This window comes from Melanotaenia boesemani, chromosome 5, assembly GCF_017639745.1.
Source record: "Melanotaenia boesemani isolate fMelBoe1 chromosome 5, fMelBoe1.pri, whole genome shotgun sequence".
Classification (NCBI taxonomy): domain Eukaryota; kingdom Metazoa; phylum Chordata; class Actinopteri; order Atheriniformes; family Melanotaeniidae; genus Melanotaenia; species Melanotaenia boesemani.
Window position 1 is genome coordinate 16,217,135 of NC_055686.1, and position 18,694 is coordinate 16,235,828.

Sequence of the window (18,694 nt, forward strand, 5' to 3'; positions counted from 1 at the left end):
AACTACGTCTCTCTTGTTCACCGTCTCACTCTCCTCCCCTTTTTCACTCAAGTCTACCTACCAGCAGACCATACACATTTCACTGCTACTGGCAGATCTCTCCTCGTAATGACAACCTAACAGGTGAGACCACATTTTTTATTTAATTTATTTAAGTAGACAAGACGTGTTTTTCTTTTTTTTCCTCCCTTTTTTTTCAATATGCGAGAAACTTTAACTTAACCCATTAGTAGCACAGACACAAGTAAAACACACCTGTGTCTTCTGAGTCTGGCGGAGCAAGCATGTTTTCTTTCTTGCTTATTTTTTATGCTTTTAAAATAATTTTGTCAATGTCACAACACTGAATTTTATAGCTCACCCACTCACAAATGGTTTATCTTCATAAAGATGTTGAGCATTGTTGTCACTGAGACATCCTTCTTACACCAATATAAAGGTGCAGATCAATATTAGACAGTGATTCACTAAATTTTACAAACTCACGGTTATTCGTACCTTATGGAATTACGTTGACCTAAATTTGTAAAGGTTTTAACTATCTGGAAAATATATTTCCAGTAAATATCACATGAATCGGACTGGTAGCTCTGCATACAACAAATGTTGCTGGAAAATGCATCTCATTCCAGTAAGTATAAGATTCTGCTCTAACACTCAGTACTAAGTCTCAACACTAAAAGTAGCTTTTCAGTGTTGTTACTCATAGCAGGTTGGCGTGTACACCAAACATGCTCTTACACAGAGAGGTTTCAAACCACAAGCTTGACTTTGTTCATTGCCAGCCTTGTAAAGATGTCATGATATGATCAATCAGGCCGTAATCTACCCCCCTCTCTGCTCGCCACAGGCACACACACACCCCGCACCCCCTGTCCAGGTAGGCCTACAGAAAGGTTTTCTCTTGCATGGAGCTGTCAGAAACAGGGCCACATGCCATTTAAAGTAGAGTGCAGCCATCCAAGCTGTTATATGTATAGCTGTGTGAAGCTATTGAGTGCTGTTGTACCTTTCATGAAGAGTTGATTTAGCGTCGGTTTCTGGTGCATTTGAACTGTCTTAAAGAGAAATTTAGTCTGAGGCAGCTAAACTAAAATAAGGTGGACAACATCATCTTGTTTAGGGAAAACATCATGGATGAAGACTTTGTGCTGTTGCTATTTTTTGACTTCCTTCACTTTTGTGACCTCCTTTGACATCTGCAGACAGAATGGGGGCAACAACTGCTTTTGTGTTTTTTTTTTGTTAGGAAGTAAAAATGTGGTATTTTTTGCCAAGCAGACTCAAATTAAAACCATCTGTAATGAACATTTTCACAGCTTGGTGCTAAAATCAAAGCGTCAGGAGAAATAGTTAAGTTCAGCCATAGTCTCATTTTAGTGGTACTTATCTTTAAATGGCTTCATTAACATTGAATGTGCACAGATATGTTTTTATTTGTTAGAAGAGGTGAGATGAGGACATGAAAAAGATTTGGATTGAGTTGCGTTGCATTAGAAATTTATACAAAGACTTAAAACATTAATTAATACCAGTTCAGTTAGGTTGCAGTGGTAAAAATAATGACTTGGTGCATATTATATTCTGATTTGGTCTCTAAAATTTGTTATGTCCATAGTTTCGGTCTCATGTTTAAGATCTCTCTACTGCATAGTCTAAGAAGTCTTTTATTTTGCAAACATCCAATTTTCTTTTTCCCTCACATTAAAAACTTGTAAGGGCCTGTTGCAGAGATGCATCCCCGCAGTGTGGCACTTCTGTCAACTGTTTCATGGTAGAGATGGCTGAAAAGCCCAAATTTGCTTCAGACAGACAGCTAAAGCTTTTTCCATTGGGTTTCCTACATACGTTCTAACAAATGCTGCCTCACATGTCGGTGACATTTGTTCGACAGCGGTTTTCGCTTTGGAGCTTGCTTTGCCATGAAGCTGTGGCAGGTGAAGCATCCGGAAAACAGTTGCACGGTGTCTCCCTTCTCAACCATGGAAACCTGTAGTTCCCATGCAGTTGCTGTGGCCGCCCTCAAAGTTTCCCTTACATGATTACTTGCAATATGTAGTTTCAACTTACCTTATAGGCTCTGGGGTTTAATTAGAATATTCTTTTCATTTCTTCCTCTCTAATCTTACTTTTCAGTACCAATAAGTAAAAAAATGTAAATTGCAATCAAGTGAGATTTATTGTTGTAACAACCAAGACATAAAGCATCACTCCATATTTGCTTAGCACGTTACTTATTTGATGCAGTTATATTTGCTGTACTTGCTGCCTTGTGGTTGAACTAGTTATGAAGATCGAAGCTGATGTCAGCAGGAAAACTCAGTTACAAATGCTACAGAAATGGAGAGGAAGTTCATAAATTACATCCAGTGTTAATGATTGGAGTTAATGCATTAAAGACAGATATTAATTCAATTAGCAGCAGTAAAAAAAATGGGTCGATATTTGCATCCTCACAGTTAACACATGTCTTACTACCTGACCAGCATTTGTGTTTCAGGAACCAGGCTAGTAATGCGTGTTTGGAGGATGATCGCTCAGCATTGATAAAGCTTGAAACATTAGTTTTAGAATATGATTTACAACAACAACATGAATGTTTGTGGCATGTTTTCTAAAAATTTCTAAAAATTCTAAAAATAGCTTTCTTCCAAAGAAAAGGAAGAAATTAACTTCTGTGCACGTGGTATGATTTAGGGTTAAAAAAAAGATGTGTTCTTACTTGTCATCAAATAATTTAAATAAGTGTAATTTATGTAATCTTACTGCAAAAGTTTTATCCTTTATGCCATCAACTTTTTTATTTCTCTATTAATTTACTGGCAGTACAGTTTTTTTTTTATTATGCTCAATATGTAGTATTTTTAGAAGCACATCCATGTAAATTTAATACATCTTGCATGTAACACTGTAGGAAATTACTATTCTCTGAAAGCAAAATTATAGATTAAGAATTTTTTTATATCATACCTGCATTACCAGTTCATCGCTAATTTGAAAAACGTGATAGCGTAGTCCTGTCCGCCCCTGCAGGTCACTGTCCTCACACTGCATCTGTCATAACATTTAATGAGCATTGTTATTATTCTTTATTTTTCTTATATTAAATTAAGTAGCGCTGCAGCTGAAAATGATTTTACCAAGTTTAACAACTAACTTATTATGTTTACCCTCTAATTTAGAATCTATTTGTCTTTCAAAACGCTCAAAAGTGAGCCCAGTGTTGTTTATTTTGGCCTTAGGTTGAGCGGCTACTGGGATTGGCTTTTATTGGGCAGAAATTAGAAAGAATTAGTTTATATAAAGGGTTAAAGAAAGGAAATAAATAACAAGAAAAGGAATAACAGAAATAAAACTGATTATGTTTTAGCACGCATAAATATTCTCTAAATACAGGTTTGTTGATATTTCTCTCACCCTTCCTTGACCCTTTTGACCTGTATTCATATAGAATAAATAAAAAATTCAGCTCTTTGAACCTACACACTCTGATGCAACACTGATTCAAGTTTGATGTCTTCTGATTCAATCTTATCTTTAAAATGGAAATTGCTGTAAAGTTGAAAGTAATTATAGCTACACGGTAGCTGTTATTTTATAAAGTTGTGGACATAAAGTTGTCACTCTGAATCAAAAGCCAGATGAGCTTCAAATATTAGCTCTCAGCAAAGTACCTATTCACTTAGACTGCTGTTAACATCATTAGACAATTCTGGTGATTCGGGCCTGCTCTATAGTTTAAACTATGGCTTAAACACAGTTGTTACTCCTGCATTAGCACATTTTTGGCACATTATTATAACATGTGCAAACATATTGCATTTTCACATATTATTGTAACCCATCTTTTTTAGACTTTTGCTTGAGTGGACCCTCTAGTGTAGAAGACATAAGTAAAGCATTCATCTGTTTAAAGCACTGCAGGCACATGTTAGCGGCAGGGTCTTTGAACAGTCTCTGGAATGTGATCTTGCTTTTAATTCATGTGCTCACGTCACGTTATCGTGATTTTTTTAGGCCACATTATTTCATCTGTTTGAAGGGAGTGTCATTTAACGGGAAAATAAGGGAGGTGTCTAGACTTTGTATACATGACTTTAAATGCAAATGTATTAAAAGTCTCCTTGTGCTCTTTGCACTACTGTAAATGCTATTTTCTCTCATATTAAAGCAAAAAAACCGATGTCTTCTTCCAAACTACAGCCAAAAATATAAATAACTGATGTAATGTATTTAATTTTTTTACGCATTCAAGCATCAGGAACACATTTTTTTTTTTTTTTACATTATTTTAATCAGATATGCATTCTGTGTATTGAAAATTCATTAATAAAGAAAACTCACATTTGTAAAATGATAATATTATGCATATATTAAAAATAACCTCTCAACATGTTCTTGTATGGTGAGCGTTTAGGTAGCTGTTTCGCTTGTGCGTGCACGGTGTATCATAACTCTGTCATGTTTTCCTATAATGCTACCAAGTTTCTTATATCCGCAAGTTTGTAAAATGAGTTTATTCCACAAACACATAGGTGTATTTGTTTCACAGCTGGTAGTCAGTAAGGCCTGCTTAGGTAAAACAGCCCATGTCATACCTTGCTATACACAAGGCTTCCTGTTATCTGCTGCTTTAAGTGCTGTCATCCATTCTCTTTCACTGTTCCTGCCAGCCGTTGCTTCTCTCAGTGAGAGGAGACAGAGACACCTGAAAAAAAAGAGAGAAAAAGTCCAAAAACGTTTATCTCGTTCCCCCTCCTCTGCTCCCCCAGGTTTTTATGATGAATTTGAGAGAAAACTAGAAAAACGTCTCCCCCGTACAACCTCCTCCGCACTCCCCTTATCCTCTCACATCCTTTCATTCACACATTTTTCATTTGGCTGTTTTCTCAAGGTTTTCGCCTGCTGATGCAAACCAAAATGCATACAAATGTGTACTCAAAGTAAACGTTTGCAGGTCATGTCCGAAAGTGTTCAATATAATAATAAAACCGTGTTTAAGGGCCCTTTTAATACCATTCCAGTTAAAAAATTTAAGCCTTCAACTCCATCGTGTACTGAGGTGTAGAAACTTTGCTCCATTCAGTGAAGTCAAGTTCATTTTTGCAATGCTCTTTGTTCTTTGAATCTTGCATTTTTAAGGCCTTATCGTACCCCAGCCTTGAACTTCATTTTCGTCTCCTCTCAGGAAAATAACACAGGTCCATCAATAAATGCAACAAAAGGCTGGTGAACAGGCTTGACCTCAAAACCGTTCCCACACTGAACTCCAAGCATAAATTACACCACTGAAAGACCATACTATGCAACTTTTATCCTCTGCAGCATACTATTCCTTTAACTGCTAAATCCTATTTTTAACCATTGCTATGCATTAACTCAGTATGCAGCTGCACAATTTCTTACTTTTGAACCTTTTTAAATCTCTTTTTAAATCGTGCATATGCTTGCATTCGAGTCGTGTGTGAAGCTGAGTGTGGTAGTAACTATACAAGTGTTTGAGAGATTTAATTCATTTGTATGAAAATTTTAGTTGTGTTTCAGGCAGCGCTCTGGAAGCATTTATTATGCAATGATAATAAATAAAGAAAATAATCTTGACTCTTCTTTGTCCTGAAATATGTCGTAAACATATTTCTAAAAACGTTTTAATAATGTAAAGATTAACAAAGGCAAGCATGTACAAAGAGTTTTGGAAACTTTCAGCATTTATTATATTGTAGTAAATATTTGTCAGGAATCTGATTTATTTAGTGTTTTTAGCAAAATCTTGGTTTTAGAATACAGAGTTTGGTTGAAAGTGTTTAAAGAGAGAAATGGGAGCTAATTATGTATCTGGTTCTCGATATCTACCAACAATAAGAGCCCGAATTATTATAACAGAAGACAGAACCTGAAGCTCTGTGCGCTGACCGTCAGGCCTTCATGTTTAAATTTGTTGCATGAAGTTCAAAGTTAAAGTCAAATTTCTTTCAAAGGACAACAGGCACAGCAATACATCTTTTCCAAATGTATCATACAGTTTATGCTAATATTGAGGTTATTCTGTCTGTGACAGGCCGTCTATACCACATAATTATCTGAAATGAATGTGAATGATGAGGTTTCCAGTCATGTAGTCACACTGTACGAGTGACCTCAGCATTAGCACAATCACCTACACACACACACACACACACGGATTTACACACACAGATACAGACTCACTGCTGATTTGCAATTGCAGCATTTGAAAGTGATTTGTTAGCTCTAAGGTTTATATGTAATTTATCACCAATAAGCTAATCATCCAAGGACAGTATAGAGACAGTAAATTTTTCTGGTATCTTTCACATAAGTCATTCAAAGACACAAGCAGTGTGCAGCATTAAGAGCAATTTTCATCAAGAAATTGGGCATTGATTTTTCTTATAGGATCACGCGACCACCACTAAGTATGGTCCCTGTTTTTTCGCCGAGTATATGAGTGACAAAATTATCTACAAAATAACAGGATGAGGTGGACAGGCCAGAGATGTAAGCATCAACATGACAAAGACAGATTTTTTTTCTGATCAGGTTATTACAGCTATGAAAATTTTTTAACAACAGCTCAGATTTCATCAGTTGTCACATAGATTTCATGAACTCAGTAACACAGCTATTTACAACAGCGCATTTAATTATTTATCTGTAGTTCTTCAAATATGCAAAGTATTTAAACATACCGATAGGAGCGGCGTTCAGGAGGTATTACCAATTTAGGCATTTTTAAGTGGAGTTAAAATATTCAACTACTTTCTGAAATGTATCATTTAGAAAAATAAAATTATTTACTGTATTTATACTGTATTATATGTATTATTATATACTGTATTTATATTAAGAATAACATATACATAATCGACTGGAAAATGTAAAGTATACTGATAAAGAGTTATATCATTCAAGAAGAATAGCGTTTCTGTCCAGTTTTTGTTTTGTTTGTTTTTTAAGTACAGGCTAGTTAGTTTATTATTTTCTTTTTTTCATAAGGACGACGTTTTTAGAAGTAGGTATTTGAATTTGATTTTGACCTCAATAAAATCAAGTTATTTTTATGACGTATGATCTTTATGATCTGATGACTATGTCTGAATTTTTTTATATTTTTATTTTTAAGTGCACTTATTAACAGGTGTATTTTTCCTGTTACAAATCTTGATTGTTTCTGGGTATTTTAGAAGGCGACACCGAAATTATAGTGGGAATAAGGACAAAGTGAGCACGCATCAAGGCAGCGAATGAAATCTAGCACGGGAGTCTTGTGTGGATCTACCTGTTCTGTTTCCATATTGACCATCATCTGGTCAAAGACCCAGTCCAGTGCTATTATTATTACTATTTTTGTTTGATGTGTGTGGTTTTCTTAACCTTTTAAAACCTAAGGTCACCCAATTGGGGGACACTGAGAATGAACACCCATTTTGGAGACCTTTCCTGAACCCGCCCGCAGTACTAAAACTTTATTCTTTAATTTCGTTCCGCTTCACTTTATCGGAGTTGAGCTTTGCAGTGATAATGTTCACATATTGTACTGTGACTTGATTGAGACTTACAGCTACAGCTGCATGATTCCTTGCATATTCATATTAATCCTGAAAGTGTTTGTTTTAGGCAAACCTGAAACATTGTGCTATGTGCCATCTGAATTTATTCTTCACCAGAAACACATATACTGATATTTACACATCTTAACTTATGCAACAAGTGTTTACTGTGTCTTTTAAAGTATTTAAATAGACCTTGCGGTTGCAGAGATATATTCATTTCATAATGGGTATGCAATGTTTGGGAAGACGCTGAAAAAATAGGCTCAAAGGGTTAAATACACACACCTATAAAATATAAGATATTACTTTGTTATTTAGCCATATATAAATTGTGACGCAGTTGCAGACGGAGCATGACCCAGATTATATTCAGTCTAAAGAGTCGGTATTTTTACTGCTACATTATTTTGACTGTGACTATTGTTGCAGATTACCATCAAGGTTGCATTAATTTTAGATTTGTTGTTTTTAAAGACTCAAATGTTGAACAATTAATAGGTATTTGAAACTATATTACTGCCTTTCCACACATTTTTAACCAGTTTATTTATTTTGACGAAGGCTGATGGCAGAATATTTGCTGTTGTTTGCTATAAAATATTGTGACAAAAGAAATTTAGCTCTTCAGTCACCCCCCTCCCCATCTTGGTTGGATTTAAATGTGTGTTAGTGTAGTTGCCCACAGACATCTGGACCTGAGCTTTTGTGTTTGAAGTTGTGAATATGCATGTGTGAGTAGGTGTTTCACAGCACTATATGACATAATAAAGGTAGAAAACAACATGGTACAGGTGCACACTATAAATGTGTGTGTGTGTGTGCGTGGCAGTGGGTGGGTGAGTGGGTGGGACTGTATGGTGTTAGAGGGTTCCCTGAACCTCATCGTTTGCCGCCGTCTTCCTTCCTGTTTCATTCTCTCTCATTTCCTGTCAGCTGACTCAGCCGGAGAATCTTGATCTGGTAAACATCTACACTGCCGCCTCGCACACACGCTCTTACACACCACACACACAGGGAGAAAATGTAATGTAGCCACACAAAGATGTATGCATGTTCATCCACACATACTGAAGCGCACTTCAGGACAGACACAAACACTTTTGTCATGTTACACGGTGAAATAACCTTACAGAGTTTTTTTATATATAAAACCTGTTTGAGGATATAAACAGTTTACAAACAGTTTATTTCAACACCAGAGAAGAATATATCTGGGACTGGAGGATTTTTTGTGTTTTACTACTTAACTTCAGCAAATCTATGTAAGTATGGGTCACTACTTTCAAATAAGTATGCTGAAAACAAGACAACTAATGACAAGACAGAAAATGAGGATAGCAGACAGATTTTTTTTAAAATGAAAGAAAAGGGGACAACAAAGTTGGGTGTTTTGTTAAAAGATGAGATGCAGAGCGGGCAATGAGACGAGATACAAGAGATGGAGGAGGGGGGAAGAGAGATAAAGATAGCTAAAAGGAGGGAGATCCGTCAGCGTTTGTTTCCTCAGGATGTGGTCACCACGACAACGCAAAGGCAGAGAGGCAACATCACTACATGCTGGCCCTCTTTGACACCTGCAGGAGTGTGTGATTGTGAAAGTCAGTGTGTCTTAGTGTGTATGTGCGCTTCAGTGAGTAAATGAGTGTTTGTGTGAGTGCATGAAACTGTGGTGTGAGAGCTTTGGTTGGTGTTTTGTGTGTCCGTTTTGCTTTAGGTAATGTGTGAGTGATGGTGTATAGGGGAGAGAGGCAAACACACAAATAGGAAGGACCATGTGAGAGGCTGAAAAACGCTCAAGATGGAGGAGCGCTTAAGACTCAGAGAGAATGATTAAGACAACCAGAAGACCAATAAGAACCTGAAAACATGAAGCAGAGAAGAACAACATGTGTGAAAAGGAAATTAAGCGCCAAGGACTGGTAAAAAGAAAAACCTCAAAAACATATACAGTGTCTTCATCTCATCTTTCTTCGTTCGTTCTCTTTCTGACTCACTCAGTGTCCTATTTAAAGCAGAATGTGGTTTCAAAAGAAAGACGAACAAGCCAAGACTTTAAGATTTAGTTAAAGGCATTGCAAATATATGTACTTTCATTGAATTTTAAACTCTTTTGTTTTATAAAGGAAAGTAGCGTCAGCCAGTAAAAACAGGGCGCTTATTTGAGAAGAAAGTTAAACAGAATGACAGGTTCGCTTTCAAAATGGCATTCGTTTCAGTTTCTTTGCTTCTCCTACTTTTCACAGATGTTCATTCAATTTTCTCTAAACTACTTTGAACACATTTCCACTCACATTTCTGTTTATTTCTGTTCTGTTATTGATTAAAATTCATTGTACATATACTAAGGAATAGACTTAAGTGGAGGAAAATGTTGAAGTACAATTTGGAAACGAGCTACAGTATCAGGCAAACCTCATGCAGAATGCAGACCTGAATATGTTGGGGCTACATCGGTCTGCAGCACAAAACAAAAATAAATCACAATTTATGGTAAAAAATGTCAGCATTACAAAACGTTATGAGGCACAGACTTGTCACGTACCCATAATATATTTGCCTTTCAATATGACTCCATTTTGAATTATGTGAAACTGTAACGTATGATCAAATATATTCAAATGCTACGTTTTCAGGCCTTTAGAAACTGCCACGTGCCAAACATTTTGTTTTGCAAATTGCAGCAGTGCTCACATTTTGCCTTATATAAGCCTGTCCTTAACACGAAAGTGGACAACTGTAACGTGTTAAAAATGCGCATAATGGAATAAAAAGCAGGTGAAAGGACCACAAGAGAAGCAAGTTCACTTCTGACCCAACATTATCCAAAAAACCTTCACGTTTTTATTTGCTGTCAGCGGTTGGCATTAGTGTTAAATATTAATAAATAAATATGGTTGATGTCAGGAAACTAAATTAAATTAATTTTATTTAAAGGTTAGGCTTAACTATGAAGATGTACAAGGTTATAAGTCTCCATGAGACTCATTTTGTTTTTTAATAAAAAATCCACAAGTACTGAAAAACAGTAGGCAAGTTAGTTTGTATAGCACTTTTCATGTACCACTCAAAATTTCTGCAACTTTATGGGGATATTAATACATGACGACAAATGACCATGACTGAAACAGATAAATAAATGTTGGCTTGCTTTCCCTGCTACAGATTCTGACAATGTTATACACATGCAAGCATGTAGTTTGTAGTCTAATGATGGTAATTTTATCGTATAATTTGGATTTTTTGCTTCAGCATGGTTTGCCTTGTGCTCACAGGTTCGCAGATGTCTTTAGTTAAGGGAAATGCTTGCTCTGCATCTTTTACATTTTCAGATCCATATTTATCAATGTACAGGAATCTATTGTCTTGCTTCTGAGATTTAACAGTTTTTTAATTAAAAAAGGGACATTGAAATTGTCTGCTACTTTAATTTAAATGACAAATTTGTCTAAACCAATTTTATGTGACTTAGAGAAAGATGAATTATGATGTATATTTTTTTCCATTAGTTCTCTATTAGTATCAGTACTGATATTTATAATGTTTTATTGTTTTTTTTTTTATGCTCTCTTAACTTTTCTGGAAATTTAACTGCATATGTACGAATATGAAAATGCATTTACACACAGTAAACATATTTTTACAACTCATCAGACCATGTAAGAATAAAGAATTTGCAAGTCTTTTTTCACCATAATATGAATAATTACTTTTATGTTACAATTTCATGATAAAAAGTCACTGAGTGGTGCTCAGCTAAGACCACCAGCTGTTGTTGCTCCATATTCAGTTTGCATTTGCATGACTTTGTTATAAAATTACCACTTAAATTTCTGCAGAAATCCCCTTAAATGTTCTCCTATTTCTGTTTCCTGTAGGCACCCTAGCTCAATCAAACACACCGTCATGGAGGATCGCTCATCCACACAATCCTTCTCAAATCTCCAGCAATATCGCCATCATCGATCCTTTTCTCTCACCTTGCCCAACTTCCAAAACTCAGAAGTGGGATACCCAATTTCTCACCCTGCCCAGGATTCCCTGGAGCAGTACGGAAATAGAGGGGGAGAATCCACATCCTCATACTTGACATCAAACACCTCCTCTGGGCCAAAGAGAGGGGCCAGTGGTGGTGACGGAGTCCTACTCAGCACCAGTGCAAGCAGTTTGGAAGGAGATGGAAGTTTAGGAAGCCATGTTGATGGAGAAAACAGATTAGACAGTCATTTTGATGACTCCTGGTACGGCAAAAAAGAACTTTGGGAAGATGGGGAGAGTTGTGAAGGCACTGCAGACGATTTTCACAGTAAAGGTGATTGCTATAGTAACATGAATGATGTTTTATATGCACTGAACTGTTCCACTGATGAAGGAGGGAGACGAGGGAGTAGAGCAAACCATCACAATTATATCCATGTTAGCTGTGAGGGTAAAAGTGAAACCGTTTATAACAAAGAAGTTAACATGAGCCACGCTACTAAACAAAATGTGTCCTACAACAGAGTTAGTGCAGTAAGCTTTAATGACAAGAGTGTTGATAATAGTAGGGCGGCTTCAAGAGCAAGTGATAGCTGTTTTCAAGGAGAGGAAGATTATGGGTCCAGGTGTGGCTCAGGTGAGGATCAGCTTCAACCAGCAGAAGCTGAGGGCCCGTGGTTCAGTGTCTCCCCTACGAGTCAGGCAAACGGGAGGTGGAGAGGAGCAGCAGACTCCCACACTTTGTCCTCAGTGTGTCTGTCACCTATTGCCATTAGCAGGACGTCTGCTCAGAAACTGGACTCCTTCTCTGAGGCTTTCTACTCTCAGCGAAAGAGATTACCCATCATTCCCAGTGAGAATTCCTCCGGACAAATGTGGGAATTTGGAGTAGGAAGAGGAGAGACCTCTGCATCAGCGAAATCAAGGCAAAGCTGCACTTTTGACTCAGACTCCTACCTGCCGCCTTCCTCCTCCTCCTCTTCTTCCCCAGCTTACCCCTCTCTTCCATCTTTCCCCTCCCCTCCTACATCATCTCACCTCATGTCTTCAGTTCTGAGCCCTCCTCCTACACCTCTACCTCCTCCTTCCCACTCACCCTCCAAAACAGACTCTCCCAGCATACAGGGGCCCACCGGACAGTCAACTTCCCAGGGAGGAGACTCACTTGGTGGTCTTCAGTTTTTTCCATCCCATATTCAGTCTTTACCTTCTGTCCAGTCCTCTGGGATGATTTGGAAGTTTCCACTGCTGTCACACTGCTTTCAACCGCTGTCAGGCAACCCAGCTGGCACTGACTGCCATGCCAAGTCCTCCCATGCAGATGACTACGGCAATGCCACAGGTACATTACTCTACGTGTTTTGTTTTGGGGTTTTTTTTTTGTGAATGAAAGTATGAAGAATATACCTGAGCACTAACATAGTACTAAGTAACACAATGTGTTAAAAGAAATTATTTTACCCTTGTAAAACAATCACACATTCATACCCACATGTAAATTTACGGGACATGTGGGTTTTTGCAGACGTACTCGTGAAGTTTCCCATTTCCCACATGCAAATGACAGTTTCACTTTTCAACATTTCACAAGTAAAACCATTTTACCTCCATTTTACCTCGTTTGTGCAATTTTACATCATTTGAAATCTGATATTCTCATGCCACAGCCAGCATATTTAAATTGCTTTTATATGTGGAGTTCCTATATGTGGGTTTTCAGGTAGAAAGGATCAGTTTTTCCCAAAAAAAAACCAGCTAAAATTTATAATACCTGGTGTAACGCCTTCCTGTTTGCACAGACAAAGGAGATGTTTATCATTTTCTGAAGAGGGATTTAGACAAAAAAAAGTGACATATCTCTGCAAATTTATTTATTTATTCCCCTTCTACTCTTACTTTTTTTTAACTTCTCCCTTCTGGCTACCTTTCTCCAGCCACGTGTAACATTCCCCAGTCATCCTTCACGCCTTCGTCTGATTGTTCATCCCTCAACTCAGCCACCGGTCCATCCAGTAATCCATCCCTCAATTCCCCTTTTCATCTTCCCTTTCGTACATCTCAAATCTCTGGCAAGCATCACGAGGCTGCTGAAAAAACATCTTCCAACAAAGATACCCAGAAAATAAAAAATGAACCAACCACTCGGATCCAGTCATGTCTGCAGGTAGACGGCACTTTTATCACTACTGGACACATTTACAGACACGTTAAAGGGATAATAGAGTTTTTGTATCTGTTTTTCATTAACCATGAGCTTCTATGTTTTAACAGTAAATTGTGTGTGTTTTTTTTATTTTATTTTAATGAACAAAATTCAGACGACTGGTTAGAGAAGAGGCAGGCAGCATTCACTACAGCTGGAGAAGCTTTGCAGATGTGGTGGGCGGATGCCTGAATGGTTGTTTGTCAAGAAATTACGTTTGCTCCAACTGCATGACGGCTTTTAAAACCACAGTCTTGCTCTGGGTTTTTATTTTTAGACATGTTTAGCAGATAAAGTAGGTAAATAAGACATTGTGTTGGTGAAAAGCGTGTTTTTCAGTTTTGAGTTAGGCGGGATGTTGCTCCTACTTTGGAACTCGACTCGTGCAAGCATACATCAGGGACTTATCTCTGTTTTTCAGCAGTTACTTTATTTTCACTTTTCCTTTAGAAGTCTCTGAAGACGTCTTTTAAATATCCGTCCTGTTCCTGACTAAATAATTAAGTTTAAGTGGCTCTATTAGTTTTTCTCCCACTTGTTTTTAAATGTGTAATGATGCAAAATATTTAATTTTCATTTTCTTCTTGCAGCAACACCCTACTCCGGTGTATACTGGAACCCCATTTGCCAGTATCCTTCAATCCAGAAGAACTCAGAACAGTGGTCGCTATACTCCTCGGCCTCTCCTCAACCCAGTCCGCAGGGGAACAGGGCTCTACTCCTCCTTCACTTCTCTCCATCACAGGGAGGAGAAGAATTGTGATGGGTTACCGTAAATACAATTCTGAAGAAGCCGGTTTAACTAGTGTTACTACCTGGTCGAACAGTAACAATAACAGACTGCTTTCCTGTTATCAGACATGTCAACGTGGGCCCTGACTTCCAGGCTGATCTTCCTCCCTGCTTTTCGGATGGTGAAAAGTCTGGCATGAGCTTCCCAGTGGAAGAGTCTCCTCGGGAACAGTTGCTCTGGAAACCATTGGATGAGCTGGAGGAGAATGCTTGCTTGCAGAACCAAGGTGAATACTATGTCAAAATAGAAAATAAAATCACAAAACATGTTTCTATGGCAGCTCCATGTGACTGAAGATACAACTGAGCGTTAATTCTCAGACCTTCAACTTTAAAAGGGTTCATTAAGGTCAAAGAGGCTGAAATGATAGTGAAATTGTTTATTTTAGCTTCTCCACAATGTCTTCAGTGTTATGTTTTGTTTTTATTTTTAGTGGAGAAGCTTCTGTCCATGTGTAGTTCCAGCTGTGTACCAGGAGGGGGCAGTAACACAGAGCTGGCTTTGCACTATCTTCACTATTGTCAGGGCAACATAATGGTAAGAAGTAACTGTTGTTGTTTAATCTTCACTTTTAAGTCCTTTATTCAGTCATTCCATCTCCTTCATCATTCCTCCATGCATTATGACCAACTTGCATGTATCCTCATCCTCTCTTTCTTGTTTTCTTTCTTTTTTGTTGTCCTTCTTCTCAATCATTCAAACATAGTTATGTGTCTTCAGCGCCACCGCATGCCTCATCTGTTTGTTCTTCCTGTACTCCATCCCTCCTTCATTTGCAGGCCACATTGGAGATGCTGTTGTTCTGTCAGGCCTCTCCAACAGGAGACTACCATTATTCAGGTAACCACTGACCTCATTAAAGTTGATGAGTCTCCTGATATATTCATGAACTTTAAAGAGAGGGATGTTTGAATGCATACTGTGTCAAAATAATGCAAAAGTATACAGTTTTCTTCTGCTTCCTTATGATAAGAAAACCAATCAAGAAAAACAAAAGAAGTGGGAATTTATATTTTCTTTTTTTTTGTGCCTCTAGCAAGTTACATTTAAATCAGGGGATTCAAGTGGGAAGAAAAACAAAAGGACTAAAATTTGTTAACTAAGTTTCCTTTTTTAATTCATATGCAAGTTTGCATTTGAATGCATGTGACAAATGTGAGTGCAAAGAAGAAACCATTTCCACTGTATGCACAATAGAAGTCATTGTGCAAGCCAGAGTTTCCTTCCTCTTACATCCAATCCTCTCACTCATTTAAATCCACCAAGAACCAAGTACAAAGTGGGTATTGTTCTGGATAGCATGGCCACTCAGGTGAGTTTTTTTCTGCAGATGGGAGTACTGCCCTACATTTTGGCTTTTAACTTAACAGCTTAACTATATTAAGAAGGATCCTGGCATGTCCCCCCATCCCCCCCCCAGCTTTGATGCTGTGAATCACAAACCCCAAACACCCACTGCCTGTATAATATTTGTAGAACGAAGTCCAACACTGCGTGCATGTCCTCCGGCATGTGTTATTTATCAACTCACTGATTTCCCACACATGATGCAAACAAATATGGCATGGATCCACTGTGACAGTCCTCTGATTATCATTGTCATAAGAGCTCCACATGCCTCTGCAGTGCATCTCTTTATTTTCCATGCTGTCAATCATGAAAGAATGACCTTGTAGAATTTGTTTTGTTTCTCATGCCCTCTCTTCCCCTCCCCCCATTATTCCCCCTCTCTCTTGGTAGGTTGTGATTTTTGGACAGACATTGAAAAGAATCTCTTCGCTGTAGCTCTCGGGTCTTATGGAAAAGACTTTTCACTCATACAGAAGATGGTAAAACAATTATTTATGCACTGATTGCTGTTTATGTTGCATTTATTAGAGGTTAACACTACCACAGTGGTTCTGATCTCTTTAACTTAGCCAAAAATGGAAGCGTTTTTTATTTTTTGTGGATTTTGCTGTTAAATAGGTCTTTGAAACACCAGACAGTAACAGCGCATCCATACAGGGAGCAGTGGGAAATCAATGCATGACAGAAAATAAAGGATTCATAGTCAATTCCACAACTATGCTAGTGATATTCTAAATATTTAGGTCAAAATGTTGTTTTTCCTGGAGCATTACTTATAAGTGAAGTAGAATGTCCTTAACTTACAGAGTTTTTTTTTTCATGCCTGCACGTGTTCAGTTCTTGGTAACTCTGTTTAATTTATAACATTATGTCAAATTATCTGCACAGAAACAAATCCACTGAGACATGAAAAGTAAAGAACATACATCATCAATATACAGCACTGTTGACGACTGACATTTTAAGAGTGACATGGACACTATGCTGTGTGTTGCAGGTGAGGACTAAGACTGTATCTCAGTGTGTGGAGTTTTACTACCTGAGCAAAAAGCTTGTGGACAAGCAGAAGAAGCAGAAAGAGGATGAGTACAGAGATCGAGAGTTGGAGTTAGAAAAAAGTGTAAGATGTGTTTTCACCACTGTCAAGTCCCTTCTCACAAATGTTTCTTTGAATTTATTGTTTGGTATGAAGTTTATACTTCAGTTTTCCCTCTTTTATATAAAGATAATGTTCCTTTTGTTGTTATCCTTTCCTGTCTCACTGATTCCCATTATATTATGTTGAGTTTTCTGATTCATTGAAATGCCTTAGATTAAAGAAACCAAACTAAGAGAACAGTATGATTCCTTAAGATTATTATGTTTCTGGAGTAATTGTATAGTCTTGTGTAATGAGTTAAATGCATTACATGATTATCCTGTGTGGAATGCAACTAAACAAGTCAAACAAGGCAGGTCAGCTCACAAGTGTTCCCTTTTTTACAGGCGACGCCCATCTCTCAGCCAATGGAGAGGCAGTTTTCACTAGAGGAGGCGGTTCCTGTGCCCCCATTGGCCAGTTTTTTCCCCTGCAAGCTGTGTGGAAAGTGAGTAGGGCCAGTCGTACTAGAAGAAGCTCAAACACAAACCATCTGTGCTTCAGGGGGAGCAAACAGATGGTTTAGATTTTCAGTTATTCATTTCATTTCTGTGTTTCTCTTTCCTTGCTTCAGAATGTTTTATAAAATCAAGTCTCGTAATGCTCACATGAAGATCCACCGCCAGCCTCAGGAGGATTGGGCCGACAGGCGGCTGCAGCACCAGCTTCTCACACAGCGCCTGGCCCTCAATCATCCCACCAACTTCGTGCCCAGCCCAGGCGCTAATCTGCTCCCACCCCAGGCTAGAGCTCTGACATTTTCCTCATCTAGTCTTCCATCAAACAACAACAGCAATGCAGAAAATATTCAAAACGCTGTAGCTAATAGCAACCCCGTTGCTCCTAGCAACACCAGTATGCGGGATAGCAATTCTGTGACTTTTAGCAACATCACTCCGCTGACCTCCCATGTAATCACCATCAGCAATATTGATGGTAGCGACTCAAACCAAAGACAGCCCACCAATGTCTTACCTTTCCACCAGACATGGGGATCTTTTGGACAGCTCCCAGATCTCACTACCTTCTACTGCATCCCAGAGGGGAAAGATGATGCGGGGGCTGTGACAGTGGAGGGAAAAGACCAAATTATCTGGCAGTAGTGTAAACTTTCCAAAGAGCATTACCAGCACAGGTCCTAATATTTGTATCAAACTTTGTATTTTCGGTCAAACTGTTTTTCAAAATCAAATTTCAGATCTGTTTTCAAACTGTTTAAAAAATAGAGATGGATATTTTTTCTTGTTTTATTGTAAATGTTGTACTTAAATGTGTTACAAACTGTATTTATATGTTTTATGCATTTAAAATCAGAATAAAACTTGTAGCCTTATGATTTGTTTGTTTAACATTTCTAATCTTAACAAAAGAAGCAACCTGCTATAGAACTTTAAAGACACTAGTGTAGCCAGGCTAGCTGTTTCCCCTTGTTTCAAATCTTTATTCTAAGCTGAATTAACAAACTTCAGGTTGTAACTTCTAATAGTTATTGCTCCTATCAGCAAATGTACTGTAACTATAAACCCAACTTCAAAACAACTGGGTTGATGAGAAAAATATAATTAGTAACAGAATACAATTGTTTGCAAGTAAACCAAAAATGTCCCTTACAATAGAATATTGAAAACTTAACAGACTGGAAGTGAGACATTTTACAAAGTAAC

At 37.8% G+C, this 18,694-nt stretch overlaps 1 protein-coding gene across 2 annotated transcripts; it reads left to right on the top strand.

The window, feature by feature from the left end:
* The first annotated feature begins 46 nt into the window (after window positions 1–46).
* On the top strand, window positions 47–18,352 carry LOC121640838. Of its 2 annotated transcripts, none has more exons than XM_041986733.1 (11): window positions 47–123; window positions 11,447–12,888; window positions 13,481–13,710; window positions 14,340–14,521; window positions 14,608–14,768; window positions 14,976–15,079; window positions 15,322–15,382; window positions 16,283–16,371; window positions 16,890–17,012; window positions 17,378–17,478; window positions 17,605–18,352. In XM_041986733.1, the coding sequence occupies exons 2-11, from the start codon at window positions 11,475–11,477 to the stop codon at window positions 18,131–18,133; spliced, it is 2,994 nt and encodes a 997-aa protein (XP_041842667.1). In that variant the 5' UTR covers window positions 47–123; window positions 11,447–11,474; the 3' UTR covers window positions 18,134–18,352. The 2 variants fall into 2 exon arrangements, with proteins under 2 accessions (XP_041842667.1, XP_041842666.1); XM_041986732.1 differs by lacking the exon at window positions 47–123 and adding an exon at window positions 9,118–9,490.
* Window positions 18,353–18,694: the final 342 nt, after the last annotated feature.

What these genes read in the sequence shown, in the direction of transcription:
- LOC121640838 (XM_041986732.1), top strand. Translation starts at nt 9,438, where the DNA reads ATGAAGCAGAGAAGAACAACATGTGTGAAAAGGAAATTAAGCGCCAAG. An exon ending in GGATCCAGTCATGTCTGCAG is followed by an intron (nt 13,711 to 14,339) that starts GTAGACGGCACT and finishes TTCTTCTTGCAG; the next exon opens with CAACACCCTACTCCGGTGTA. An exon ending in AGTTGGAGTTAGAAAAAAGT is followed by an intron (nt 17,013 to 17,377) that starts GTAAGATGTGTT and finishes CCTTTTTTACAG; the next exon opens with GCGACGCCCATCTCTCAGCC.